Below are 12,216 nucleotides of genomic sequence, written 5' to 3'. Positions count from 1 at the left end.
AATAAAATTCATAGTCTGTTCTTGTTGTTTTACAGGAAAGGTGCACAAGCATTTCATTGAGCAAGATCATAATTGGTTTGTGTTTAATTAATTATAACCTCCTAAACACCACTGTTGTTAAGCAGCAGCATCATAAAGCAGAAGGCCATCAGTTCAGCTAGCTCATCTATGTATTACACTCTCGAAATTCATTTCAAGTAGATCCAAATTCAGTATGTCCATGGCTTCAGTGACCAAATCATGAACACACTCACGATCGCTATGCCACTTTTCAGCATGTATTTCATGTCAACCTTGCCTGAGCCCAATCACAGTACCTTTGATTCAAAGTATGAAGTTGAATCTGCCAGTTTTCGGTCCGCTGATCAAACCTCCCAAAATCCTCTAAGCATATATGCATTTTCATTCATCACTTGCTAACAATGTCATAGGGCTGTACAGCATGAAATAGACTCTTCGGTCCAACTCATCCATGCTGACCAGATACCCTGAATTAATCGAGTCCCATTTGCCAGCATTTGGCCCATATCCCTCTAAACCCTTCCTATTCATGTACTCATCCAGATACCTTTTAAATGTTATAATTTTGTCAGTATTCCACAGTCTTCAAAAGAGACAACCTACAAGTAAAAGGTCAGCCCTTCTGCAAACTGGAACTTGATCTTGCACGAGAACGAGGCTTGGAAGCCACAGACATAACACCAAGACACACTGCACTTATGTTCCCAACTTGGTATCATCAATAAATCTGGATATAATTCCTTTCTATAAATCATGCATAAATATTATAATCAACACTGCTCCAATAATAGCATTCTACTTTTCCAGTTTGTATCAACATGCAAGAACAGAGACGGAAATATTCCAAAAGTGAACTTCTAACCTTTTTCTCTCTTTCTTCCTCTCGCCATGCATTCCTTCGCTTCAAAAAATAAGGCAGACGAAGGAAATCTGTCACTTCACCCTCTCCATTAACAAGAGAGCAGAAGGCTGGTGTATCCCTGGTAAAAAAGGGAACAGTATATAAAATTTAATAAGCAATATTTTTGAAGCAGTTTCCATTGCTCCATCATGCCTGTAACCTGTCAAACTGATGATCATTTCAGTACCAAGAAACTGGAATTTCAGGTTATAAATGGTTTTAACTATATTCTCATATAGAAACAGTCTATTCCAAACTCATGACTAGATTAAACTCATTAAAACTGCATTTTTGAATATAAATCAGTTTGAGTATGTTATGACACACCTTTAGGGCAGATAGGACTTGAACCCAGAACTTCTGACCAACAGCCATTCCATCACAATGACACTTTAAATTTTAGTAATTTTTTTTAGAACGCCCAATCTATTCGGGCATCTAATGGCACATCTCATGGACATTTGGGACTTGAACCCCAAGCTCTAGCCTGAGCTAAGGACACTACTGTTACATGGTAAGAATCATTACGAAGTACAAGCATTCAAATTATTTAACTTAATAGATTACAGAGGAAACTTCTGAAATCCACTGAAAATCAAGCTATTCATGTGAGGTGATGGGCGGTGGGGGTGGGGGAGAATGCAGAAGTGGGCTGATCGTAATGTGAATGATGCTTGCTGATGAAGGAAAGGAATTCAGGAGTGGTTGAGACCAGAGAGTCTGGAGCACCTGACATTTAATCTTCAGCATATGGCCTTCATGAACAGGAGGCACAAGGCTGTTTTGATTAAACTGATTGATGAATAAATTAATACCACCCAGGTGTGGGCCTGCTGCTGCATCTGCTGCACCCCACACCTCCCTCTGACCGCATCATTCTCCTTCAATTTGAGTATTTACATTAGGCATTTTCAGCAGTGTCACTTCCTTCAGTTGCCTCCAAATTTGGGTCATGCCATTGCGTGTGTACACTCAAGGTCATGTTCACAATAAAAGGCTTTAGCTCTAGATTCTAGAAATAGATGTTCAAACATACCATGAATTAGGCTGCACAGTTACCACATACTATGCATTTGACTGGCCATTTCTTCACTGAAGCTGACAAGTAACGTAGGGTTTGAGCAGCAGTGGTTTGGACAATGTAAAATTTCTCTACTCAAATTACTTTTAAACTGCAATGCTTCTTCAAACAGATCTGTTACCAGCATGGTAAATGCAAATAATAGGTCAAGAGTGAGGTATATTTTATGACATTTCACAGAAACCCTTCTCCCAAAAAGCAAGTTTACTCAGCATGTTAATAGATTTCTGATTCAGTAAATAGAACTAACGGAATCTTTTAGTGAACTCCAATCCTGGCACTAAAATAATCAAGGTACAGGATACAATGTAGCAAATTCTATTTAAAAATATTACTCCTATGTTGGGTACCTCTGCTGCGTTTACTGCAAATTAGGAATACATACACACCAAACTGAAATATTGAATGATATTACAGGAATTAGCAGTAAAATGTGATCTGACAAAGTAAGGATAACAAAGTGTGGGGCTGGATGAACACAGCAGGCCAAGCAGCATCTTAGGAGCACAAAAGCTGATGTTTTGGGCCTAGACCCTTCATCAGAAAAGCTTTTCTGATGAAGGGTCTAGGCCCAAAACGTCAGCTTTTGTGCTCCTAAGATGCTGCTTGGCCTGCTGTTCATCCAGCCCCATACTTCGTTATCTTGGATTCTCTAGCATCTGCAGTTCCCATTATCTCTGACAAAGGAAGGAATTGGGTTGAGAAACACGGTCATACCATAAGAACATTAGTTCACACCATTCTAGTAAGCACTGCATCCATGAAACTGGGTAATGCCTTTGTTTAAGAGTTTACCATGTCTAATTCCAAGTGTTCTTCCATGAAGACAAATGGTGTTTTCCATGGACCTCTCAGTATAAATATTACTCACTTTAACATATTAAAAAGAAAATACATTTCCTTGTCAACATACCTTTCTCCTGAAAATGCCAAACCAAGCACTCGAACTCCTTTACCCTGATTTTCTTCCATGAAGTCATCATCATCTTCTTCATTCTGCTGGTCAGGTCGATATGGCGCAACTTTCAGCCAGTTGTAAAGTTTGCGGCTACAACACTTAAAATGACAGCAGCAAGTTGTTACTAAAAGTAATTTTTAAACAAAGAAAATAACTAGACAAAAAAAAACCCTCAGGTCTTCACAAGACTGCAATTTGGTTAATTCACTAAACCCAGTTGACATTCAAGCAATTACATTTTTTCATGAAACATTCTTTTGGAAGTGCTGTGTGTACATTTTTATAGATATAAAAGCAGCATCTAGTAAAACATATGCAGCAAAATTTTCATTTTCCACTCCACTCCTTTTTATGCCTCTGGTGAAACTGAAAATTTATTAATAATCTAAACTGTAAACAGGTAGCTCTGAGCCCATTTAAAGACCTGTTGATTGTGGTCAAGCTTGTAGAATTATTGACTGTAATCAGCCTGATTTGGTTTCAAATTTGCAACTGTTCTAAAAATTTTTATCATTCAGATCCCTTATCCAAAGTTACATGTAGTTTTCAAGCTTCATTTGTGTTTAAGAACCTTGATGCTCCTTCAACTTACCATCAGATCAACATAGAGTTTCAACATTACATTCTAACTTGCATAAAATTTACTTTTGCGACTGCAAGTGTAGGTAGTGTCAACCTTCAAATTAATAGCACTCTAAGTGCAGGACATTGGCAATAGTTGACAAACTGAATACTTCAAGGTACTTTTGAAAACATTTTGTCAGCAATGAATGCCAAGACAGATTTAAATGAGGTATTTTACCGTTTTGGTACTGCAGTACATTACAGTGGAAATGGAAACCACTACAGATCCTACATACAGAATGTTCCTACCGCTGAAGGGTCATTGAGAACAGAAACTATAACGTTCCTCACATACCTTGCAAAGGTAGTCCCTTGTCTCAATTAGCAGCTTATTTTTCAGTTCCTTACCCATCTGGGGGTAGAGGAACTGGTTTAGTGCACGTTCAATTGCCATGCTGCGTTGTCTGTTCCACTCTTGCACTTGATGGCTGAATTCATCACGATAGTAAAATTGCTTGATTTCATCAAAATAAGTCTGGTCATTTCCATAACTAAAAAATGAGATAATACCATAACTCAGACTCATTGTCTGGTAAGATATCCCTGCATACCACAAATACAGAGAACAGATTTTCTGCTTAAGCTTCAATAGTAAGGGAAATCTGGAATAGATTATTCACTGTATTTAGAATCTATTTTTCAAAGACAGACAGAGACTGACGGAATGTTTCTAGAATAGCTTACCAAAATCCTAACAACTTTACCAAAACCCCAGGGAGCACCTAATTTTTTAAAAAATATATTGTAAGTGAACATACTGGCAAGGGCAACATTTGCTGTCTATCACAAATAGCCTTGAGAATGTGGCAATTAGTCACCTTTTTAAATTGTAGTAGGGTTGGCATGTAGCTTGGACCGTAACCTGCAGGTGATGGCATTCTTTTGTTTGATGCCCTTGTCCTTCCCAATGGTAAAGGTAATGGATTTTTAAAAATCCTGTTGAGGGAAGCTCGTAGAGGTGCAGCTGTGCATCTTATAGATGGTACACAATACCACTACCATATTCTCGTGTAGGTGGAGTGAATGTTTAAAATGGTGGATGCGAAGCAATCAAGCAGAATATCACTGAAGTTGAACTCTTGCAGCAAGTGTGGCTTTTCATTACACTCTTGAATAAAGCCTTGTATGTGATAGACAGACGTTGCGGAGTCAGAAGGTAAACAATGTATTACAGAACTTCCAGCCATAACAGATAATAAAACTGATATGTATTTGAAATAGTCAGATTTCTCTTTGCCAAAGTGGATTTAATTCATCAGGGCTGTCAACGGGACCCTCAACTGGTCTGACCCATCTCTTGGACTTCCGCCCTCACCCTTTCTCTTGCCTCAAGCAACAGGGATGAGGTTCCCCCCTTGTCCTTACCTACCATCCCACCAGCATCTACAACCAGAAGATTAGCAGATGCCATTGTCGCCACCTCCAGTGAGATGCCCCCACCAACCACAAATTCCCCTCCCCTCCCTTGTCAGCTTTCCGCAGGGACCGTTCCCTCTGGCACACCCTTGTCCACTTTTCCTTCACCCCCAACAGCCCCACGGCACCTTCCTTTGCAACCGAAGGTGCAGCACTGGACCATTTACCTCCTCCCTCTCCACTGTCCAAGGGCCTTTCAGGTGAAGCAACACTTCATCTGCACTTCCCATAATCTAGTCTACTACATTTGCTGCTCACAATGTGGTCTCCTCTACACTGGAGAAATGAAGCGTCGACTGGGTGACTGCTTTGCAGAACATCTATGTTCTGCACTCAAAAAAGACCCTGAGCTACCTGTTTTCTGCCACTTTAACACACCATCTTGTTCCCTGGTCAACATCTCTGTCTCTGCCTTGCTGCAGTGTTCCAGCAAAGCTCAGCGCAAACTGGAAAAACAACGCTTCATTTTCCACTTGGGGACCCTGCAGCCCTCCAGACTCAATATCAAGTTCAATAATTTTAAGGCCTAAACTCTCCTACATCTACTCCCCTACTCAACACACCAGACCTTGTTATCACTGTGGAGTTGGAGAAACACTGAAGGGTCCCAACCCAAAACTTCAGCATTCCTGCTCCTCTGATGCTGCCTGGCCTGCTGTGTTCCTCCAGGTTAGGCCAGGCAGCATCAGAGGAGCAGGAAAGCTGACGTTTTGGGTTGGGACCCTTCTTCAGTGTTCCTCCAGCTCCACACTGTTATCTCAGAATCCAGCATTGACCATTCTTATTATCTCTTGTTGTCACATAGCTGCCATTACATACTAGCTGTTAGTCACTAACAATCCCAGTAACAACTATTCACCCTCCTAGCCAGATCATTATCAACTCCTTTGTCTATCCAACTGCTCACCTCTCTTCAAGCTCTATCCTTTGTCCTATTGTTTACTCCCTACCCCAATTCCCTCCCTATTTTCTACATATAAATCAATGTTTTCCCATCTACCACCAGTTCTGAGGAAGGGTCGCCTGACCCAGAACGTTTAGCTTTGATTTTTCTTCATCGATGTTGCCAGACCTGAACTTCCAGCAACTTCTGTTTTTCTTGTTAAATTATCAGAATCCTGGCATTGTCCCAATTCCTTTCAGATTTCATCACTATCCAAGTCACTCTGCAATTACACTGAGAACAAACCTTAATTAAATTACACCAGTTACAGCACTCCCATCTTCAATGCAGGGTGTTCCATTGCCCACAGTTTGCTGACTGAAAACTTACCACTTGTCAACATGCTCCCTACCAAACCTATTGCTATTATTCTTCCAGACAACATTTCAATAAGATTGAGCAAAAAAATTAAGCAGCATTGCCCTTAAACACTCATTCAATCAGTAACTTAAATTATTTACTGTCAATTTTTATTACATTAATAAAGTTTTGTTTTCTCCTCCGTTATGCTGTTCCAATCAGATGTTTGACCAGGTCGGCCAGTGGAAGCTTCAACCCTTAAAAATGCTGTGAGCTCCTGCCCGAGAAGCTGAAGAGAAATACTGTTCAATAGTACAGAATTAAGTTGATACCCTAACAACAATTTTGGTCATTCATTTCTGCAACCCTGTCTACTTTATGCCACTGAATTTTGGAAAAAGGGAGAAAATTCCATTATTCACAAGAATATCCACCACAAAATGACATCCTCGATCAAACCTTCAGATGCATGTAACCAACCAAAAATTAAGTGCAAAGTATTTTCATCAACAGCAGTATTCTTCGGAAATACGTAATAAATACCTACACACAAACATTATCACTGCTTCAGCAATAAAACAGCTTTCACATCACAAACCCTGGAGAACTTTAAATCTGCTTTTGTGATAACTCACCCCTCAACTCCTTTCATATCAATACAGATGTCAATCGTTAGTAAGCCATCATCCTCAGCAAGGCACATTTTGAGGAACTGATCATCCCTCAATTCCTTAACTGGCTTGTTCTTTACATATTTGAATGAATAAGCAAAATGGGCTTCATCAATATCCTGCAATGACAAAAATGGATCCAGTGTTAAGAGTCTCATGATATCGTAAACCTTCATTTACAGAATTTCAGCTACAGATACACAATACCCCTCCAAACCTTGACAGGAATAACATTTTTACTGTCCCCTAAAGATTCTAGCTGATGGTAATTAATACTGAACAAGACAGATCTCAAAGTAAAACCAGTCTTGGTAGACCCTCACATTCTTTTTTAAATGAATGTCAATTACTGAAGATATTCACTGAAGATATTCTGCCAGTTTAACACCAAGAAAAATACGAACTACATTAAACTGGACAAAATAGGTCAGAAAGATTTCAATGCAGACATCAGAAAAGGATTCACATTATTTCTTTTATTGCAGCAATATCCTCAAACACCGAAGCCTTCAGTCAAGGACTATCACTATCTCCCCATCAAAGTTCTTATTCACGCTGGCACAACTGCAATTTTATTTTCTTTCAGCAAATTTTGGGCGTTCACTAGATGCTTTGTTCCCTCTGCTGCTAACTGTCTAGGACACCTAAGGAAACCACAAACTAACCTCACTGTTATGTTTAACTTCAGAACAAACACTGACTTTCCTAAACTCAGTTTTCAGTCATCTTCCTCTGGCATGCACCCTCTGAGGCAGAAGGTGGTAATGAAATGGCTAGAAGTCTAGTTAGGGGATAGGTACTGCTCACTGCGGCTGATGATGATGCTCTCAAAGGCTGTGTTACCTGCCCAATGCCAAAGGATATCTCTACAGAACTGGAGGAATTATACAATCTTGTGTGTCAACTACATGAGATTAAGAGGTTAATTTATTTTGTACCTTCCAAAAGAGATTCCAAATCAGACTAAATACATTGCTTTAACTATGGAAATAAACTAAGCTGCTCTTGCTGATACTTTTAGCCAATTCTGTTCCAATGCTTGATAACCTGACATAGCTATGTCAAGTTCACTGGTGTAGGACAGCCATGATTATATCTAATTATGATGGCAAAGTTACAATAAAAACTTGGTAACTGCATTAACCTCAAGTTGACATGGTGGAAATGAAGAGGAAAAAATCACTTTTCTCCCTTTCTCAACTTCTAAAATTTGCATGCATTTTGAGGTTTCATGTTACCTTTTTGCCTTTTTTTGTTGGTTTAATGTTAATCTTGGCTCTTTCTTGGAAGGTCTGTCGTACAACTTGCTTGACCAATGGTTCTCGGGCAATCTGCATGGCCACCATGTATCGCGAACCTTCCAGAACAGCCTCAGGTGTTGGAAATTGACTGGAAGATGCATAAAGATTATCAGACTGATGCAGGCAGCTAACTTCATATTTGTGGAAATCACTTCAAATGTTCACGGTTTTAATTTAGTGCAAACATTCATTTTTTTCTCATGAAAGTTTTGAAATAGTATGTTAAACCCAAAAATACACTTGACATAGATTTAAGAGTCAAACAAAATGCAAGTCCAAAAAAATGTTATGATGAAATCTACATTCTAAAAGTAAATACAAACTTTAATCAATTTTACTGCTAACCTGCAGACGTAATCTTTTGCAAGTTCCAGCGGCTCAGCAGGAAACTGTTCAGTTTCATGTCGCTGGTAACTGTCTCTCAGGTTCTCACCAAACTGTTCAGGAGTCAAACCAAATTTCTTTGCAAGACCGTCTAGAAAACATGTAGCTTAAGTCAGCAGAGGTGTTTATAAGCCTGCACACTATGTTCTATTGCTACAATCATTTCTGTCTTAAAATTCAATTTAGAATAATTGATATTATAGTGTTTTCAGCAAGGAGTTATACCAAAGCAGACTTTAGTAATACATAATTAGAATCCAGTAACAAATGGACTAGAATTTGCACTCTCCTCGAATGTCGTACCATTTTGCCCTGATTTATGTTTCCATCACATGTCCAAGTTGCTGATAATAATGTTTATATGGTACCTTTAAGCATTTTATTATGTTATAAGTATATTTACAGCAGCATTATCAAACAAATGACGACTCCAGACACCAAGATGATATTGGGCCAATAACAGTAGGTTTGGGCAATTGGTGGGCTTTGAGGGGCATCACAAAGGAATGAAGAGAGGTAGAGTTAGTGAGATTTAGGAAGGGATTTCCTCCACTACATATGAAAGTATGGCCTCCAACAGTGGAGCAATTAAAACTGGAGATGCGCAAGAGGTCAGTCACGAGCACAGATCTAAGTATTGCAGGGTAGGTTACAGAAACAGGGTAGGCAAGGCCACAAAGGGATTTGAAAACAAAGGCAAAACATTAAGCATTTGTTCCAAGTTAATGAATGAGTTGAATGGGCAGTAGAATTTTGGATGACATTTAACTTTACAGAGGGCGGAGGATGACAATTTGGCAAGGAGTGCATTGGAACCGTCATTTGAAGATAACAAATACACAGGTGACAGTTTCAGCAGTGGCTGAAGTAGGAGCAGAGTCAGGGAATGCTACAATGAGGTAATAGACATTCTTGGTGCAAAACACACAGAGGGAAAAATTGTTCTCCATGTTGCCTAATAGTCTTATGTCACTTAGGTTTGATTAAAACAAAGGTAATTGTATGGAATATTGAGGTAATAATTTGATATACATAATGATATACATCTAAAAGATCTCAAGAAGGATATTCTTATTTTGTGAACAAACGTTGCCCACGGATGCTGTCTAATAGGAGGACAGATTTTTTACAATGTAGTTTAGTTTATTAAAAGCAATCCTAAAGAAAAATGACTTCATGACATGAAGGAAACACATTCTGATTCTCTACCTAGACCAGCAGTCTGGCAGATTGTATACATGTCTCTGCGAGAAGCCTGCTTAAGTTCTGGCCCACGATGTTCATCATCTTCAACCTCTTCATCCCTCTCTCCTGAAAAAGAAATGATAAATTGATAGTGAAGGTAATCAATTAAGTGCAAAAGTATGACAAGTCTCACAAAAACTGAAGTTTACTGGAAACAGAATTAAAAAAAGCAGCACATTACCATTTATAAATTTATTTGATTTTGGGAAAATGCAATGTTACATATACTTAGACCTTGACTATTCTTTACCATTGGATTTGCAGTCAACTGGGACTTTCTAGAAAATTTATATCAGCTTACATAGCTTTCTATGGTCTATCCAAAACCTATACTTCTGTCACTGCTTTAAAGGCAGTAACTGAATATTTAAGTTAATCAATTTGTTTTAGTACATAAAGTAAAATTTTTAGGATTGAGAATGTTACACAGCAGTTGGAATAGATATGCCAGGAATAAACAGTCTAGTAATATGGAACAAAAAAGGAAATTGCTGGAAAAGCTTAGCGGGTCAGCCAGCATCTGTGAAGAAAAATCAGAATTAATGTTTTGGCTTGAGTAACCCTTCTGGGTGTTCATTCAAGCATACAACAGGAAATAGGATTTTGAAAACAAACTAATGGATCGAACAAGCATACAGAAACAAAAGGCTTAGTCAACTGGGAAAACAGCTGACAGGAAACCAAGAGAGACCTTAAGAGCTGCCAATGCTGGAGTCAGAGATAACACAGCTGGAAGAAGACAATAGGGCAGGCAGTATCAGAGGAACAGCACTTATGTTCTGTTCGCGACAAACAACAACACTTTCCAGTCGCAAACCACTTCAACTTGCCCTCTTATTCCCTGGGCAACACGTCCATCCTGGGCATCCTCCAGTGTCACAATGACGCCGCTCCAAAAGTGGAGGAGCAGCAGCTCATATTCTGCCATGGAAGCCTACAACCCAATGGTCTCAATGTAGACTTTACCAGTTTCAAAATCTCCCCAACCCCGGCCTCATCCCATGACCAAACCTCCCTCTCATCCCCACCTCCTTTACCTGACACAACCTGTACGACTTCCCTCCCAATCACTGACCAATCCCCACCACTGCCTACCTGCGCTTACCTATCACCACCCCGCCTACCTTTCCCAGCCTCAGCTCCACCCCTCCTCTCTGCTTATTTTCAGAGCTCCCTTTCATCTTCCCCCATTTCTGAAGAAGGATCCCGACCCGAAAAGTCAACTTTCCTGCTCCCTGATACTGCCTGTCCTGCTGTGTTCCTCCAACTCCATTCTGTGTTTTGACAGAAAACTAAGGCCATGGAACAGCGTACCCGTGCAGCCCACTATCTTCCTGTGTAGAAAATGCCACAACGGCTTCCATGGTGGACATGGGCTCCCGAAACTCACTAAGTAAAGATAACTGTCACAATCAAGAATATAGTGTAAACCATTTCCAAACAAGGCAAAAGGATACAACCAAATCACTTACATCACAGTAAAAGCCCACGTGCTATTAGGAGATCACAAAAAGGAGATTCCCAAGGAGAACTTAGAAAATTATTTACGAAGCTCCTTGAGATCTAGAACATATTTAATCTCAAATGCCAAAGCAAACACATCATAGGGAAGTGAAAAAGTGGTCTAATCTGCCCCATTAGAATCTAGAACCACATTCTGGAATTGTACTTTTGTGATGCAGTCATTGGCATCCAAGAGTAGAAAGGAAGATACTACTAATACAAATTAGTTTATCCCTGGACGAAATTTTGAGTTCTAGCCTTGACCTCAACTGGCTGAATAAAATCTCCTTAAAGATTTTAACATTCATAACTATTGTTAAACGAAGGTAATACATTACATAGCAACAGGAGGCCACTCAGTCCATCAACCTTGTCGACCACTCATTCTTGGGTAAACAACCTCCCCATGTCACTTTGCCACACTATCATCATGTTCCTTGATGTCGTTAGCCTGCAGAAGCCTACTGATTTGTCTTGAACCTGCTCAGTGATTAAGCCTCCACAAGGATACAGAATTCCAAAGGTTCACAATTCTGACTGAAGTAGTTCCTCCGCACTTCAAATTTAGACTCAAGTGGCCTGTCCCTTATCCTGAGATTATCTTCTCTAGTTAAAGAGTCACCAGCTAGGGGAACATGCTATTTCTAACCATGTTGTTAGGCACTATAAGCACATTTCAATAAGATCAACTCTTCAAAACTGAAGAAATTGGGTCTGTATTCTCTAATCTAAAACAAACCTGCAATCGCAGGGAGTAATTTGCTGAATCTCTTTTGCACTCCCTCCATATTAAGTATTTCCTCCTGACAAGGGGACCGAAATTATACACTTACCCTCGCCGAAACCTCACCAAGGTTTTATACAAATG

General features: G+C 39.6%; 1 protein-coding gene across 1 annotated transcript in view; it reads right to left on the bottom strand.

Moving 5' to 3' along the window:
- The window catches only part of supt6h (SPT6 homolog, histone chaperone and transcription elongation factor), a 71,199-nt gene that overhangs the window by 33,968 nt on the left and 25,015 nt on the right, over positions 1-12,216 (bottom strand). Inside the window, exons 13-19 of the mRNA XM_048557526.2 lie at positions 9,810-9,911; positions 8,562-8,691; positions 8,154-8,304; positions 6,880-7,034; positions 3,881-4,076; positions 2,917-3,059; positions 884-1,001 (exon numbers count right to left, since the gene is read on the bottom strand). Of these exons, the coding sequence (XP_048413483.2) occupies positions 884-1,001; positions 2,917-3,059; positions 3,881-4,076; positions 6,880-7,034; positions 8,154-8,304; positions 8,562-8,691; positions 9,810-9,911 (995 nt within the window). The remainder of the gene's footprint in view (positions 1-883; positions 1,002-2,916; positions 3,060-3,880; positions 4,077-6,879; positions 7,035-8,153; positions 8,305-8,561; positions 8,692-9,809; positions 9,912-12,216) is intronic.

The sequence above is a fragment of the Stegostoma tigrinum genome, chromosome 27, assembly GCF_030684315.1.
Source record: "Stegostoma tigrinum isolate sSteTig4 chromosome 27, sSteTig4.hap1, whole genome shotgun sequence".
In the NCBI taxonomy this organism is placed as follows: Eukaryota; Metazoa; Chordata; class Chondrichthyes; order Orectolobiformes; family Stegostomatidae; genus Stegostoma; species Stegostoma tigrinum.
The sequence above is the reverse complement of the archived record's forward strand: the minus strand, read 5'-3'. Positions and strand labels throughout refer to the sequence as shown.